Here is a 17,295-nt window from a genome sequence, read left to right as displayed (position 1 = left end):
CCCTGTCATACAGGACGCCTCATCAGGATAGTTGAGGCTGGTGTTGAGCCCAGTCTGTGGGGGATGGCCTTAGCATGGTCGTCATGGAGACGGCTCTGCACATCCCCAGGGCCATGGTATCTGCTAAGGGGAGTGAGTGTGTCTTCATCTGTGGCCCCTTGGTTCAGGCTGAGGTAAGACAGGCAGCTCTTCTGGGGGTGGCCCCTCCTCAGGGAGGCTGTCTCAGGACCACCTTTGCCCTCATGTACCTGGAGGGGCCTTTAGGGCTCTCTGAGCAAGTGTTGGAGGGAGAAGCTGAGGAGTCTGCAGGCTGGGTCTGCACCCTTACCAATAACTTTGCTCCTGTGTAACATGAGGACAGTGCCCCTCAGTGGGTCTGGTGTAAGACCTGAATGATAAAGCACATTTTCACTGCCTGGTCAGTGCCTGCTCAGCCACTGAATCACTGATGTGTGGCATTCATTTAGGAAAACGGAGGTAAAGCTTGGCTGGTTAGAAAGAAAAGAAAAAGCAAAATAGAATCTCAAAAGGGAAAGGGAAAGTAAGGACCAATCAACTTTAGTTCATTTCTTTCTATGAATTAAAGCATGGATGTGACCTAGTCCTGGGCATCCAGCGGTTAATAATCCAGAGAACATCATTGTCTACATATCTCATTTTGAATGGGACGTTCTGGAAAAAGCTGCAGAGGTTATTGCTTCACAGAATTTCAATTTGACAAATATTGACTCGTCACCCATGTTGGGCCCAGTGCAATAAAGAACAGAGGAATCACAAGGGAGAGATGTCCTATAGCCATGGTCTGAGATTCTCCGACTTTATGTATCTACACTTTTTGCATATTTGAAATTTGGGAGGTACTTGGTGATGCTGCCCTGTTCCAAGAACGGTCACTGTCACTGAATGACAATGACTTTAAGTCTCTGCTTGCCTTTCCCTAAAGGTGTCCAGAGCTCTGACCTATACCCTGTATTCCTACACATTTTCTGTGACTGAATAAGTAGACAGTGTCCTTTATCACATGCTCAAAGAGCCCAAAGGTGGGCACAGTAGCTAACAAGTTAGCTGGACATTGGTGTGCAAAAAGAGCTCCACAGTTTGTTTGGGCAGAGTTTAACCTCCTTCGTTCAGTTTAGAAAACCACTCACCTGAGTATGAATTGGAGTAGCCTTGACTGACATGTGACAAAGTCTGGAGTGGTTCAGGAAACAGCAATGAAGGTGGTGGTCATATCTCTTCCTGTGCTGGATGCCACGTAAAGGGCTCTATTGGTGTATGAGCCAGTAGCTTGGAACGTGTACTAACTGGAAAGGGACACGCTGGCCACCACTTTTGGAAATACCTCCTGGTGTGGCTGGTGGGTGCAAGCCTCCCACTAGGCTCTTTCTGGCTACATAACTTGGCTTCCCCGAGACAGACTCTGCACTGCCTCTTCCTCACTCCTCCCCAGGACCCTTCACAGGACCCAGCTCATGGGGACCCCATGAAGATCCATCAAGCTGATTTGATTCTGTGTATCTCAACTCAAATGATTCTTCCTGCCCGTGCTGTTTCTAGGAGATGGAGCCAATGATGTCAGCATGATCCAGGTGGCAGACGTGGGCGTGGGACTCTCAGGCCAGGAGGGAATGCAGGTAAAGACCAAAGGGGTTGTCCTGGGTGACCAAGGGGTCCTCACACTGTGAGCTGTGCTGGCCTTCTTGTGGGCTCTGTGCCACAGAGCTAAAGGGTTGGACTTCAGTACAACTGGTTCTCTCCTTCTGCTAAGCCAGTGGTAGGAGACCAGGTGGCAGGTGGCTCTTCATGTTTATGAAGCCATGTGCAGTGAATGTGTCTATTAGCGTATTTCTGTGAAAAGGTGGGATGGAGTGAGGCACGGTGAGTCATCGCCTCCCTCTGGCTGTCAATGGTTCGTCCCTCGAGGGCATTTTTTACTGCTCCTGAACATTAGTGATACCATTTGAAGAATGGACTTTGCTGTAGGACTGTTGTATCCTGGTGTCACTATAAAGATGGAGTGCAGCCATCCTTGCTCATGTGAAAATTTATTTCTGCATTTTTCATTTGCCACTGTGTTGGTTCCTGACATGTGATCCAGACGATGAACAAATGAGTTCATTAAAAATGTACTTCTTGGGCTTCCCTGGTGGCGCAGTGGTTGAGAGTCCGCCTGCGGATGCAGGGGACGTGGGTTCGTGCCCCAGTCCGGGAGGATCCCACATGCCACGGAGCGGCTGGGCCCGTGAGCCATGGCTGCTAAGCCTGCGTGTCTGGAGCCTGTGCTCCGCAACGGGAGAGGCCACAACAGTGAGAGGCCCGCGTACCGCAAAAAAAAAAAAAAAATTGTACTTCTTGGGACTTCCCTGGTGGTCCAGTGGTTAAGATTTCGCCTTCCAATGCAGGGGGTGTGGGTTCGATCCCTGGTTGGGGAGCTAAGATCACACATGGCTCATGGCCAAAAAAACCAAAAACATAAAACAGAAGCAATATTGTAACAAATGCAATAAAGTCTTTAAAAAAAAGTGGTCCACATCAAAAAAAAATCTAAAAGAAAAAAGATGTACTTCTTTTGGATGTAACATTACAACAATTGCTGACATTTGATTAACTTTCAGTCACAGTGTTTTTTAACTTGGTGGAGACTTTCAGGAACAATCTATCCAGTTGTCTTCCTTTAAAAATCAGCACGTTGGTCACTGGTCATTGGTCGATTTCATTGATGCATTCAGTCAGTAATTAGCTATTGAGCACTCATGTGCCATGCTTGTGCAGGCTTGTTGATTTTCTCACTTGACACTGAAATCGCAGTAAGATGGAAAGTCCTGAGCCAGAAGCAAGGTCGCTCCATCTTGGGCCCATCCTCAGCACCTTCTTACTCTCCTACTGCCCCTCCTCTGACTTGTGTTACCTTATTGTACATTTTCCTTCCTCCATAAAATTGAAAATAGAGCCCAGCTTGGACTCATCCGTGCCTCTTCATGGTGCCATGTACATGGGGGAAGCTCAAAAAACATCTGTTAAATGAATGAACAAAATAGTTAATTCCTTCTGATTTTTTCAGCATTGCCTCCTTTGCATTCATTTCCTAGAGTGAAAAGCTACCCAGGGCAGTGCTTGTAAACCACATATGCAGAGAAATGCACCCAGTGAATCCACTTTGTATCAGTGTCTCTAAGGTTGAGCATGTGGGTGAGGAGGGGCATGAGCTGCCCCCACTGCATGGCCTCAGGGCAGGAGCCAGAGGGGTCTATGAGCCATGAAAGAGGTGTGGGGATCAGCCAAGCTGTAGGGCTCCTATTGAGACTTGGCTTTGAGTGGACGTGACTTCTGCGTGGGATGTTACTGGATGCTTCTGTATTGTTTAAAGCTATATTTCTTTCTTGAGGGCACATTATGTAAGATGGCAGTAAGACTGGACACCTTTTCTTACTGCTCTAAGGGCTCAGGTTACCCAAGGGAATGTGGCCCTGTTTGCATGTTAGTCAGTCTGATAAGCAAAGGGACATTGTGCAGAGCTCTCTGGGAGATGCACTTTGTGGGGCGCTGTGGCGGCAGGGACCCAAGGAGTCCAAGCTGAGTCCCTGAGGAAGAGGGAGGGTGATTGCAGCTCCCCAGCTCAGCCAAGGTGGGAAGGGTGTCCAGGGCAGGGAGACAGAGGGGACCAAGGAGATTCTGTAGCTCTGAGGTGCTCAGTCTTTGTAGTCTTCTGGTCAACCATGTTTGTTGAGTGCCCCGTGGGCCAAGCACTGACTGGGAACTAGGGCTGCAGGGTGATCACAACATCTACCGTCCTGGCTCTCATGGGATGTTCAGAAAGACCAGAGAGGGAAGACAGAGAAGTATTTTAAACTTACACCAGTAGTCATAATTGTAGTGAGTGCTGTGAAAGAGAAACACTAGTTTCCCTGTTGAGGATGTGACGGGAGGCTCTAACCCAACTGGGAGCGTTGGGGAGGCTCCCTCGACGGAGGAACAAGCAGTGTGTTTGGGGTGTGGAGGTGGAAAGTTGTGGCCAAAGGCTGGAGAAGCAGGTAGGGCCTGGAAGGAGGGGTCTGTCTGCAGTTCTCAAGGGTCGGGGCTGCTTCTCAAAGACCCCCTGGGCCTCTCCTTAACTCTGTTTAACAGCAACCCTTTGAGTTTTTAGACTGACTCCATTGAGGACAGGGACCCTGTGTGATGGTGTCTGTCTCCAAGTCTATGCCTGGCAACTGGAGGGTCTTAATACATGATTTTTGAGAGGATGAATCATGGAATAAATGAAGGAAGGAAGAAAAGATGCACAAAACCCTTGACTCCTACATGTTGACAGGAAGAGGGGTAAAGACACTATTTGCTTTCAGATCCTTGTGTTTGGGTTCAGAAAGCAGACATTCTAAGTCTTCATTCTTTTCTGTCGTGCATAACGATGTTATTCTGTTGCACAGGTGGGACAACATCACCTACTCTTTTCCACGTGTTGTTTAAGGAAGTCCATAAAATTTGAAAAGCAGACTTAACATTTTTGTGTGGAATAATCCTCAAAGATAAGCAGAAATGTATGGAAAAGAAAGCATGGAAAAGAAAAAGCAAAAACTTTAAAAATCCATCAATTACATATATTTGAAATCTTAAATGAGTCCTCTAGGGCGATATCCCTAAACTAGAGTGTTGTTGAGATTGGAATTTTCTTAAATGCAGGCGTTCCTCAGGGAGACGGTGGTACAGCCAACTCAGACTGGATTTCTCCGTCCATGTTGCGCCTTGTGTTTGGGGCTAGATGAGACAGACCTTAGGCTCAGTGAAGCGGCACCAGTAACGGGAACTCTCTCCCTTTCAAGGCAGTGATGGCCAGCGACTTCGCGGTGCCCAAATTCCGATACCTCGAGAGGCTCTTGATCGTTCATGGACATTGGTGCTATTCCCGACTTGCCAACATGGTGCTGTACTTCTTCTACAAAAACACAGTACGTATTTGGTGCCAGTGTCGAGGATTTTTGACGTGAAAGGCCTGAGATTCACAGGACCATCACCTGAACGTGGCTGGAGGGCTACCCCACAGCCTCCCATTGGTCCCACCCTCCTTGACCTTTGTGGATTTTCCCCAGGCCTGGCCTGGTGTTTTACCCTGCAGGCTCAGAAGTCTTAACTCACCTGCACCTCTGAGGATGGAAACAGGTAGATCCAAGGAGAACATCCACTTGGAGCTTTATATTAAGTAGAGTGACCACAAGGTCCAGGGGTTTGCATGAGGTCATCAGCCGATGAGTGGCTGAGGCTGCATTCATCCCCCATCCATCTGACTCCGGCTTCCAAGCCCTTGACCACTCTGTCCCTTGGTCTCTAAGGAGTGGTCTGCCGAGGTGCCCACAGACAGGAGTGCTCTGATTGGTGCTCTCTCCAGAGCAGGCAGGGGATCAGAAGATAAGCAGGAGTGTGATTGGCAGTCCTGGGTCAGCATGAGAGGACTCAGCCAGGCTTTGATCCTGATACTGAGCAGTCTCCGAGAAGCCTTTCCTCGTTCCCCTGGCCGACATGAATATACATACTCCTATGGCTGCATTGTTGCTTCTGTATTTGTCAACCATAGGCATCGTCACATTTTACCATAGTTTTCTATTTACGGTACTTCCGCACTAGACATTGACGCTCTACTACAACTTACTACACTCTACTACAACACGTAGTCCACTGCACCATCTCCATAAATATGCAAATAAAATGATTTCACTTGTAAATCCAGGATTAAGATGGACTTTCCAGGGACTTCCCTGGTGGTGCAGTGGTTAAGAATCCACCTGTCAATGCAAAGGACACGGGTTCGAGCCTTGGTCCGGGAAGATCCCACATGCTGCGGAGCAACTAAGCCCGTGCGCCACAACTACTGAGCCTGTGCTCTAGAGCCCGCGAGCCACAACTACTAAGCCCGCATGCCACAACTACTGGAGCCCGCGAGCCACAACTACTGAGGCCACATGCCACAACTACCGAAGCCTGCGCGCCTAGAGCCCATGCTCTGCAACAAGAGAAGCCACCGCAATGAGAAGTCTGTGCACTGCAACGAAGAGTAGCCCCTGCTTACCGCGACTAGAGAAAGCCCGCACGCAGCAACAAAGACCCAGTGCAGCCCCCAAATTAATTAATTTTTTTAAAAAAGAAAAGATTGTTCAGAACCAGTGAATGAAGTATGTGAAATGATAAGTTTGATTTTGACCTAAACTGATTTCATAGAAAATTGTTTATTCAGATACAGATGGGCTTTGATATAGCAATTGATGGCATTGAAGCTTTGGGGTCCAGATTTAATAAAGTAGAAACAATCGGGAAAAAAATGTGCCCACCCTGGGCCAGTGGGAAGGGGATGCCATCAGGTACCCTCTCTGGCCAGCTCAGTCTGTAGTTGACCCTTCAGTTAAGGCATTCCCAGACCTGTCTGGCTCAGGACAGTTCTGTCTCTCCAGGGACTCTGATCCAAGGCCCTGGTCCATTTCCTGTTGACCCTAACATTTAAATCTTAGTTCTTTCACTACTATGTCCTTGGCAGACAGCTGTATGGCAGCCATAGTCCTCCAGGCTGGACCACATGGCCATTTCAGGACCCTACCCTACTTGTAAGTGAGGTATAGACATTCTGCTGAGAAGTTGCTGGATTGCTACTTGTCCGTCTTGCCTCTGATAGCTTGTGGTTGAATGTACAAACAAGGAGGCAAAGTAAATAAACTCTTGGGGTAACTGACTCTGCAGAGTAGTCCCATAAACCTACCCTGCTGAAATGCACAGCTTCAAAGTCAAGATCATCCTGTAGTCTTCTGAAACAAAATCAAATAAATTAAAAGGTTTATTTGTTTATTTCTAATTCCATTTTAAATCTCCATGTTCACTCTGAACTACCATCAGGACAGCTCTTGTGCATGTTCTTATAGTTCGTTCCGGAGGCTTAGACCCACCTTTCTTTTCCCATCTCCCACCTCCTCACTCTCACCCATTTTTCTGAAATGTCTTCTAGCAAATTAATACAGATATTCAGGACCAATCATGGCATGTCTAATTTTATAAGTTGGGTCCTGGAAATAAATTGAGATTGGGTTCTGCCTGGGACTCAGTCCACACAAGGATGTGCCATGCTGTCCCTGTCCTTGTCAGATCACTCCCCTTTTTTCTGACTGCCTGGCATTGCTTCCCTAGCACCCTTCCTCCCCACCAAGCACACAGTTGCAAACCTGGAGGGTCCCAGCTCCCAAGGGGGTAGGAGGGTGCTTTGAGTAAAGGTGAGCGGGGCTGGGCAGGGTGGAATCCTAGCCCCGTTTCTTTAATTCATTAGCTGTGCAATCTGGAGTGAGTTATCTGAAAACAAAACAAAATGGAACACGTGAATTGAACTCCACTCTCTGTAATTCCTAATGAAAATTTCTCAGATTGAGGGGATGGCATTCAATATTTCAGTTGCAGACGAGGCCCAGAGTGGCCGCCTGCAATAGTCACTGGCTCCTGCCTGCCACGGTGAATCTGTCCTCACGGAGGGGGACAAGGAAGGAGAAGGGGTGCCTGTTTTTATTCTGTATAAGATGCAAGGCTTCTGTTAACAAGTACTTAATCTACTTGAGAAATTCGAGGATAATCACTCTGCCTCCCAAAGTGAGAAATTCATTAGTTTTAGGAATAAGGTGGCCTTCCTTCCAGTAAGGAGCAGAGAAGAAAACTTTCCATAGCAACAGTGGTTTGGGGAGAAGGCTTTTGGGTACTGCAGTAAAAAAAAAAAAAAAAAAGTCTCAGGTATCTAAGTACTTTTCCTCCTCTTTGTCTGACTCCACTTGCTCACTGATGACTCATTAGGCTGTGCCTGAGGAGATGGGAGAAAGAAAAGCAGGCGTGGGTGTGAAAAAGGGAAGAAAGTCAATGAAAAAGCCAAGTTTGTCAGTTTTCAGGGTGGAGGGGAAAAGTTGCATTAAGTCATAGATTGAAACAAGTCCTGGAGGATCTGTGTCATTAGAGGTGATATCAGTGTAGACTATCATTTTTTCTGATCTTTGGAACAAGCCATTTTCAGGTCAAGAAACCCGAGCTCAGAGAGGTTAAATGACTGTGTCAAGGTCAGAAATGTGCACAGTGGCAGCTCCAGAACCCACACCCAGGCCGTTGTATGCGGTGCACAGCAGAGAATGTTCTTCCACCATGGCTCCTCCAGGCCACGAGTGGTTGAGCAAGTTGGATTTGTTACTCATACAATGACCATAGTCCAGTCGTTTGACATCTTGGACCTCAGTTTACTTTGCTCTAAATGGGGTGAGCACACTGGCCCTGCTTGAGCCTCAAACAAAAGAAATAACGGTCCTGCTGACAGTAACGACCACAAACCACTGATGAGCATCTCAGCGTGCAGGAAGCTCTTGTGAGTACTTGAAGGTGCATTAGTCATTAATCTTCACCACAACCCCACAGCTAAGTACCATTGGTGTGCCTATTTCACGGACAAGGTCACTGAGGCAGACGGGCTAAATGGTCTGTGCCAGGTTGCACAGCTAATAAGCGTAGGAATGCTTTGCAATTGCTAACCTGCCATGCGCCCCATATAACATCAGGCCACGGATGTCCAGTGATCAAGTAATGGTGGGAAGAGGTCCACCCAGCTCCTACTGCGCATGGGAGGAGGCTCTTCCACCTCTCTGGACCTCACTTTCCTGTTCAGGGTAGCTGTAGGGACCAGCGATAATGCCTGCAGCTCACCCACCAACAGAGTGCCCAGCAGATGCCAGGGCTCAGTCAAGGCAGCGATGTTGGTGTCACCATCAACTTTACTGCCATGCTTGTGTGTGTCCTCCCCTCCATGCGAGTCAATAATTGCACACTGTTCCTCATTAAAAGAGGGAGGCAGGATCCAGGGTGTAGCCCAGGTAGGTTTGGTTTAGTGCCACAGAGAGGAGCACAAGGAAAGAAGCCTCGTGATGGGTGAGGTACCTAGCCAGCCCTCTTGAGATGGGAGCCACCCTAGACCCTGCCAGACCTTTGTTTTGTTTTCTCTTATCTGTGGCATTTGGGTCCAAGACTCCATCCTTCCAAGGGCTGTTGGTGGGAATTCCCAGCTCCCAATGCTGGTCTTTGATGCTCGAGGGATCAAGGATGGAGGGGGAGGGGGAGGGAGAGACAGAGGGCACCAAAGTGAGGGCTGTCTTTGGAGACAATTTCTGCCTATAAATTCAGTCTTTACAGTCAGACTCTGCAAAGCCCTCGCTCCCTTGGACAAGATTCTGCAGGGCAGCTGAGAATTGCTTGTTCCCACTCTTCCCTTGATCGCAGATGTTCGTGGGCCTCCTGTTTTGGTTCCAGTTTTACTGTGGCTTCTCTGCGTCCGCCATGATTGACCAGTGGTATCTGATCTTCTTTAATCTGCTCTTCTCATCGCTTCCCCAGCTTGTGACTGGGGTGCTGGACAAGGACGTGCCGGCTGATGTGCTGCTGACCAAGCCGCAGCTCTACAAGAGCGGCCAGAACATGGAGGTGAAGCCCCCCATCTCCCCACCCCATCTCCTGGCCCTCCACGCTCCACATCCAGCTCCTGGAAAGTTCAGGTCCCCACACCTGCCTTTAAATGGACACCCTGAGCAGACAGAGAAAAACAAATATGGTATCACTCACGTGGAGTCCAATTTTAAAAAATGATATAAATGCACTTATTTACAAAACAGAAACAGACTCTCAGATTTCGAAGACAAACTTATAGTTACCAAAGGGGAAACATTGGCGGGGAGGGATAAATTAGGAGTTTGGGATTAACATACACATACTACCATATATAAAATAGAGAACCAACAAGGACCTACTGTATAGCACAGGGAACTCTACTCAATATTCTGTAATAACCTATATGGGTAAAGAATCTGAAAAAAGAATATATATACGTATAAATAAATCACTTTGCTGAACACCTGAAACTAACACAACATCATACATCAACTGTACTCCAATAAAATTTTTAAAATAAAATAAAATCTTCCAAGAAAAAAATGGACACTGTGGAACAAACAGTTAAAATTCTAGAATCTGACCAGTGGGAGGAAAACAATGAATTCTGTCTCTTGACTGCAATGCATTTATTTAAGTAGAGAGTTGATTGGTTGTGGTGATGGTATCAGGGGTGTATGTATGTGCCCAAACCCATCGAAATGTGTACATTAAAAGTGTGTGGTTTTTGTATATCAATTTACCTAAAGCTTTTTGGAAAAAAAAAAAAAAAAATTTTTTAAAAAGTGTACTGAGGTGAAAACTGTCTTTACACCAGGAGTCTCAAGGAGCCCAAGGAAAGCCCGTTTGGAATCTAAGTCACGTGGGATGACTGCAGGCAGAGCAGAGATTTTTCTAAAACACCCCCAAAGAAATGTGATTTCCTTTGAATGGGGATTAATGGGAAAATAAACCCTTAGGGAAACCCTGGGAAGAACAAGTGAACACAAACAGATGATGTATAAAATACATGTTTACGTCAATACATCACATAGATTGACATGCTAATTACCAGCTGTTCCTAGCTGGCCATTAAAGAAAGCCCTGTGAGTGCTTCTCTTGGGCTGGTTGGAATTATTATACGAGTGCCCAAGGAGCGGATCCCCGCATCTCCCAAATGGTCTCTCATTCGGAACTGATGTACTGAAGAGTTGACTTCCCCACAGGCAGCCTTGGGTAGGTAGGGGCTGCTGAGGGTCAGGTAGATGAGGAGGGCCTCTGCTTGTCACCTGCCACCTGGGGGAGCTCTTGCACTCAGCCAGGCCTCACGTCCTAGGTGGCCACAGCGAATTTGTCCTGGGGACAAATGGGAAGGGCCTGGCTTTCGTTAAGTGCTCAGTTAACGCTCATCCTGCCTGCTCTGTGCGGCCTGCGGGCCAGTGCTGGCACCAGCAGCTCAGAACTCAGCAGTGCCAAATACAGATTGGGGCATCTAGATAAGGAAGACTTGATTAGTCCGTTTCAAAGCATTTTTTGCCCATGGTAGGCAGCTTTTTGATTTTAACATTAGGAAACACCCATGATCTAATTTTAAAATAACTCACTTTTAAGAAATATTCTAGCTGGTCCACCAATGGAGGGAAGCAAAGCCCTGACAAAGTAGACGGCTCAGGTCGGGGCAGGTGCCGGAATTTCATGCACTAGTCCCTGTCTAGGGAAATTCCTTATGGGATTTAGAAAGTGTTTTCATCTTTCTGCTGTTGATCAAGAATGCTGTAGCAGGCCTTGTGGGCACAGATGCTCACAGTGACTTACTCAGCCCCATGTGCCCCTGCAGGCCTTTCTGTAGTGTTTTTTCACCAGCCCTCCACACTCCAGGATCTCCCTCTCCAAGGTCCTGAATTAGCAGGTGTCCCTGGGGTGCTTGACTTGTGCCTTCATGGCCCCCGTAGGTGACGGAAAACCATTTGAAGAGATGAGACCTTTCCTGTAATCTCCGTGCTTGTTTTTGTGTCTCAGGAATATCGGCCTCGTACGTTCTGGTTGAACATGGCTGATGCTGCCTTCCAGAGCCTCGTGTGTTTTTTCATTCCCTACCTGGTAAGTTGGCACCTGGCCCAGCCTTTCCCACCAGCTTTATCTGGCAACACACAGACACAGGACCTCGCTGTCTTTCAGGCCTACCACGACTCAGACACAGACATGTTCACCTGGGGGACCCCCATCACCGCCATCGCGCTGTTCACCTTCCTCCTGCACCTGGGTATAGAAACCAAGACCTGGGTGAGAGTTGTGGGCCTGATCCAGAAGGGGGCTGGTCTGCGATCTGCTTACTTCCGTGCACATTCTGTGAGATTGAGCAGAGTTTTGAGTTGGGGGCTGGGGGGACTGCAAAGCTGGCCTCACTGTGATGAGAACAAAAGCAGATGCACAGGCCGGCTATGCACACGCAAGCCCAGGGTGTGGGAGCAGCACTTGTCCCAGGCAGCGCTGGGCTCCTGCCTGCCCGAGCCCCTCCACCCCCGCTCTCCTTCCCCCTCCTTCCCTTGGCACCTGACTTCCATCTCCCCATTTGTGTTCAGGCCGGTCCACCACTTCTCAAGGCTCCATGCCCCACCGACCACCCTGTTCCCACTCCGCCCTCTTACATCCTCCGCTTGCAGAGGACCAGTGCATTTTTGTTGAGATAAAAGCCCTGTCTTTCTTTTTCCACCTCAGACCTGGCTCAACTGGATGGCTTGTGGCTTCAGTATCCTTTTATTTTTCACCGTGGCTTTGATTTATAATGCTTCCTGTGCAGTGTGCTACCCTCCATCCAACCCCTATTGGACCATGCAGACGTTAATGGGCGACCCTGTGTTTTACTTCATTTGTCTCATAGCACCCGTCGCCGCGCTGCTGCCCAGGTGGGTATCAGGGACAGTGGCCTTTGGGTCCCACTTGGGCTCTGACAGCATTCTCCTTTGTTGTGTTCCTGTACTGTTCGAGTCTCAGAAGCTCAAAGGCCCCACTGCAGCAGTAGCTGACTGTGTTCTATATGTTCTTTCCAGATTGTTTTTCAAAGCCCTGCAGGGGAGCCTTTTCCCCACCCAACTGCAGCTGGAACGCCAGTTGGTTAGAAGGTCCCCCAGGAAACTCAGGGCTCCCAAAGAGACCTTTGCTCAGGGACACCTCCCAGGAGAACCGAGGACGGAACCGTCAGAACAGAGGAACATCAGTGCCTTGGGGTCCTTCTCCCAGGATTGTAGCTCGCAGGTGTTTTGGCACACACAGCAGTCGGCCTGCTCCCCAGAGGGCAGCGGGGAGACCAGCATGGTGGACATGGGCGTGTCTCTGAGGGAGGACACCCTGCTGGAAGGGCTGGGCAGCCAGACCCCAGGATCCTCCTCACCAGGGGAGGTGATCCCGGAAGGCTGTCCAGGGGACTCCAAGATGAAACCCACAAGTGCCAGCAGGGCAGCTGCCCTGTCGTCCATCTTCAGCCTGCCCAGCCTCAGCTCACTCAACTGGATTTCCTCCCTCTCTCTGGTCAGCGGGCTGGGAAGCGTCCTACAGTTCTCCCAAAGTGGTTTACAGATGGAAAGCGGGACGGCGAGTTCCTACCCAGCCCCCCACAGCCAGACCAGGACCTGCGAGGCTTGAGTGGGCAGACCACGGACTACTTCTAGGACCTCCTTCCAGGGACTACAGCTGGCGGTGGCAGCGGTGAAAACCTCAAAATGCCTTTTTTTATAACATAGATGTTAATACTATTTATGTTTATTATTTGCACAGAAGAGTTCTAGGAAGATGTATTTTATATATTTCCAAGGCCAACACAGGAAATGAAAGGTACCAAAAAAGAAAGTTTATTTTTTAAAATTTCTAACTAGAGTATATTGAAAAATAAGAGCTTTATCGTATATAAAAGTTTAAGGAAGAGCGACACTTGAGAGGTGGGTTTAGATTTATTTTTTCATCTCATTTTATAAGAAAATGCAGTCTGATTGGTTTTCTTCAACATGTGTGATGTTTGCCTTCCCCTAGTGGAAATGCGTGTGAGCACAGTGAACCCTGGGTGGGTGTGCACGGTGTGAGGGGAGGTGACAGGCACGCACACGGCCCCAGCAGAGATCCCCACTGTCTGTCTCTCAGTCCCACCACTGGGAGGGTGGGCTCTGCTTCACCAGGAAAGGGAAAGTGAGAACTCTGGGAAAACACACATACACACACACGAAATTCATTCCAACATTCTACTCTATGCAGGCATTTGGTAAAGACCACCTGTAGGTATTATAGTTCCTATGTAGGGTCTCGCCTGTTAAAATCATAACAAGCAATAAACAACCTTCACTTTGCAAAGAGAACGTTTCGGGTTGCCACTGTTGTGTGGTATTATTAATATGTGACCTAATGTTACCGAATGCAAGTTCATGTGCTTGATGCACAGTGAGGCCAAACAAAGCAAAACATCAGAGTTTGGATCAGAGAAAAGTTCATTGCAGGGCTAAGCGAGAACGGGTAGCCCATGCTCAAAAATACCCCAAACTCCCCAAAGGGTTTCAGCAAAGCATTTTTAAAGGCCAGGTGAGAGAGGGACATTGCAGGGTCTGTGATCAGCTGTGCACAATTCTCTGATGGTGATCAATCCTTAGGGCTCACGATCATCAAACATTAATTTCTTCCTTCTGGTGGTGGTACCAGCATCTGGAAAACTCAGGAAATATGCATCAGATACTATCATCTAGGTACTTCAGAGAGGAGCTATAGCAGAGAATATGGGGGAGGGGTCTGTCCTGGGAAGACCCCATAGGGTCCTGCTCGGTTACACTGACAGAACATATTCTGAGTACTCCAGGGCACTTCCTCATGGCAAGTCCTTTTAGACCCTGTGGAGGAAACAACTGGGTGACATGCAAGCTGCACATTGGGACACTGTGACATGGGCTACACCAGCTCCCTGCACCAAGAGGCTGGGCTCTTTAGATTTTTGTCTTATGAGTCATTACTTCTGTCTCTAAACAGAGAAAAAAGAGAAGGAAAAGATTATAAGAATCCAAGGCAGTTATATAGCATTTACTCTTCAGAACCCTCTCTTTGACTTTGCCAGCCATTGTGAGTTGCCTGCTTGCTCAGCCTGGAGATGTGAAGTGAGCAGGGTGTGCTCCTGCTTAGGACTCCTTTGGCTGCCTGTCCCCGGAGCAGCGATGTGCAGAGGTCGGAGGATCTCAGGACTAAGCAGTTTCTGAGCACAGCATGCCAGCAATAATGGCTGGTTACCCAGCATGTGTGGCTCATTGCATGTGACAGAAGATGGACCTCCTCTAGTCAGATGGAAAGGGAAGGCAGGCCTCATGTCTGCAAGGCCAGAGAGAAGGTGGGCTCCAGGGCAACTGAACATGCAACTCAGACCTGGGCTTTCCCCTTTCTCCCTGCACTCAGCTTTCTGGGATCAGCTTGATCCCAAGGCTGGCTCTGTTCTTGGTAATGACATGACTGGAACCATCCCAGGACATGTGCTCACATCGTGCTCCAGAGGAGAAAGAGGGTGCCACTCTCCACAACCTGAGCAGAGTCTTGGTTTCCTTGACCTCATGCAGTTGCAGGACAGCCTTAAACCAGTTACTGGCAAATTGTGAGAATGTCCTGATGGGCTCCAGGGTGGAGCTGAGAGAGAGGTCAGCTTCCCTTCCATGTACCTGGGCTGCATGAGTGGATACTCAGGAGTATCTGGGTCCTGTTAGTGGGGCAAGAGAGAAGGAGTGGAAGGGCTTCAGCAGCCAGCAATGCCCAGGACTGAAAGTGGTGCTGTCCTAGCCCGCCCCCTCCCCCCACGCCTGAGATTACCTCATGTTTTCTTGGAGCAACACATATAAAAAGAATTTCCCTGGGAAGAAATTTCCTGAATTAAGGTAATGGTTGTTAGTACAAAGTACAAGAAGAACTAGACACCTATTTACCTGAGAATCTGATAATTCAAAATGCCCCAGCTTCCAGATTTTACTGCACTCACAATCTACCTTCTTTCCAAAGACATCTTTCTTCCATAGATACTTCCTCTTGGGAAATGGAATGATCCAGGAAGTGGCTTTGTGAATATGCCTACCAAGGCCATTTCAGAGAAAAAAGCATCATAAAGGGCATTGGCAGTTAGCTGCCCAAAGGATGAAGAATATTTATAGAAGCCTACAATAATATTATCACAAGCAGCTAAGTCATCTCAAATGAACATACTACAGAGATGAACTCCATGATTATCTCAGAAGAACCCTGGGGAGTACATGTCATGTCACTCAATCCTAATTACAAATCCAAAATAAAGAAGGCTGCCTTTGCTCTTGGTGACAAAATGGATGGACTAAGTATTTGACATTATACAAAACCAATTTTAAGTTCTTGGAGGTCAGATCTTGTGTCCTCTTCACCTTACACCCTTGGCAGTAGCATAGAACCTAGCTCTTAGAATGCACTCAGGAAATGTGTGGTGACCCCAAGAACTAATGTTTATGTGAAACACTAAAGGCATTCCTGTTAGAGATAAAGGAAAGTTGCTTGTTATAACCCAGTATTATTTAATATTTTTTGGAACTTCTGGGTAATGCAATAAGACATGAACTTTTAAAAAGAATGAATATTGGAATTAGAGACCAAATAATCATTACTTACACATATTGAAACCATGCACCTCAGATGGGACTTGAACCCATGGGCCAGACTCAAACCCAGCCAAAACCCAGGTTGGGACTTGAACCCACTGTCTTTTAATTGAAATCACACACCTGATCTCAGGACTTAGTGAAGCTCAGGGGTTTTTTTATTCTCATGGCAGAAAGAATTCAGTGAGAGGTAAGGTAAGAAGTGGATTTATTTAGAGAGAAACACTCCACAGATGGAGTGTGGGCCATCTCAGAAGGCGAGAGGCCCCGAAATATGGGGTGGTTAGTTTTTATGGGATGGGTAATTTCATAGGCTAATGAGTGGGAGGATTATTCCAACTATTTTGGGGAAGGGGCAGGGATTTCCAGGAATTGGGCCACTGTCCACTTTTTGACCTTTTATGGTCAGCCTGGAAACTGTCATGGCACTGGTGGGTGTGTCATTTAGTTGATGTATTATGATGAGCATATAATGAGGCTCAAGTCAAATCTTCTGCCATCTTGGACCTAGTTGGTTCTAACCAGTTAATGTCCTCAATGGCTATGCCATTCTTTTAAATGTTGTACCCTGCCCCCTTTCCTCCTCTTTCATTCCCCAGTCAGAGATTTTACTCCCATATTCTTTTGGGAAGTAGAGGGGCAACAGTCCATCTCTGTAACTGCTTCAAGGCTGAGTAGGGGGATCGCTCCTGCCTGTCAGGGAGTAAAAATCTCTAGATGCCTGATCTAGGGACCCCAGGGACAGGACAGCTCCTTGTTTTAAGTTGGTATGGGCTGGAATCCTCGTACAGCCATCATCTTGATATGGAACTGTTGTGACTGTTTCCTTAGCCTTCCTATGAATCTTCTTGATGATGAAGCACTTTTTGTAACAGCATCAGAGTACAAAAATAGCCATCTATAAATGACAAAACACTTAAAAGTCACGGTTAAACCTCTGATTACAGTGTAATTGATAAAGAAACTTGGTTACAATAACCAGAATTACGAATGATTACATTTAACATACCAAATAGTCTTAGTTAAGTATTTTTCTTTGAGATGCCTCAGGGGCCCTCTAAAGCATTCCAAAGTTAGCTGTAAATCAAAAGAACATTAATTAAAATTTGATCTTTGGGGAGTTTGTCAAAAAGTTTTAAAATACTTGGTCAAATACCATCAAGGTCACTGTGAGACAATACCTATTCCTTAACCAGAGTTAAAAGAAGTCTCAAAGGCAAAAACAGGTCACTTAAAGGCAAAGAAA

The 17,295-nt window shown here is 47.4% G+C and overlaps 1 protein-coding gene across 4 annotated transcripts in view; it reads left to right on the top strand.

Moving 5' to 3' along the window:
* The window catches only part of ATP10A (ATPase phospholipid transporting 10A (putative)), a 188,381-nt gene extending 171,408 nt beyond the window's left edge, over nucleotides 1–16,973 (top strand). Inside the window, exons 15-21 of one of the 4 annotated variants that reach the window (XM_082618100.1) lie at nucleotides 1,558–1,634; nucleotides 4,818–4,943; nucleotides 9,271–9,471; nucleotides 11,434–11,514; nucleotides 11,593–11,697; nucleotides 12,133–12,320; nucleotides 12,465–16,972. In XM_082618100.1, coding sequence (XP_082474226.1) covers nucleotides 1,558–1,634; nucleotides 4,818–4,943; nucleotides 9,271–9,471; nucleotides 11,434–11,514; nucleotides 11,593–11,697; nucleotides 12,133–12,320; nucleotides 12,465–13,056 — 1,370 coding nt within the window. In that variant the 3' untranslated portion in view covers nucleotides 13,057–16,972. Of the gene's footprint in view, nucleotides 1–1,557; nucleotides 1,635–4,817; nucleotides 4,944–9,270; nucleotides 9,472–11,433; nucleotides 11,515–11,592; nucleotides 11,698–12,132; nucleotides 12,321–12,464 lie in introns of all 4 variants that reach the window. The other 3 variants (XM_082618101.1, XM_082618099.1, XM_082618102.1) reach the window with 3 other exon arrangements.
* Nucleotides 16,974–17,295: the final 322 nt, after the last annotated feature.

This window comes from Mesoplodon mirus (assembly GCF_964341445.2).
Source record: "Mesoplodon mirus genome assembly, chromosome: 4".
Classification (NCBI taxonomy): domain Eukaryota; kingdom Metazoa; phylum Chordata; class Mammalia; order Artiodactyla; family Ziphiidae; genus Mesoplodon; species Mesoplodon mirus.
Note: the sequence above shows the minus strand (reverse complement) of the source record. Positions and strands in the feature narration are given on the sequence as shown.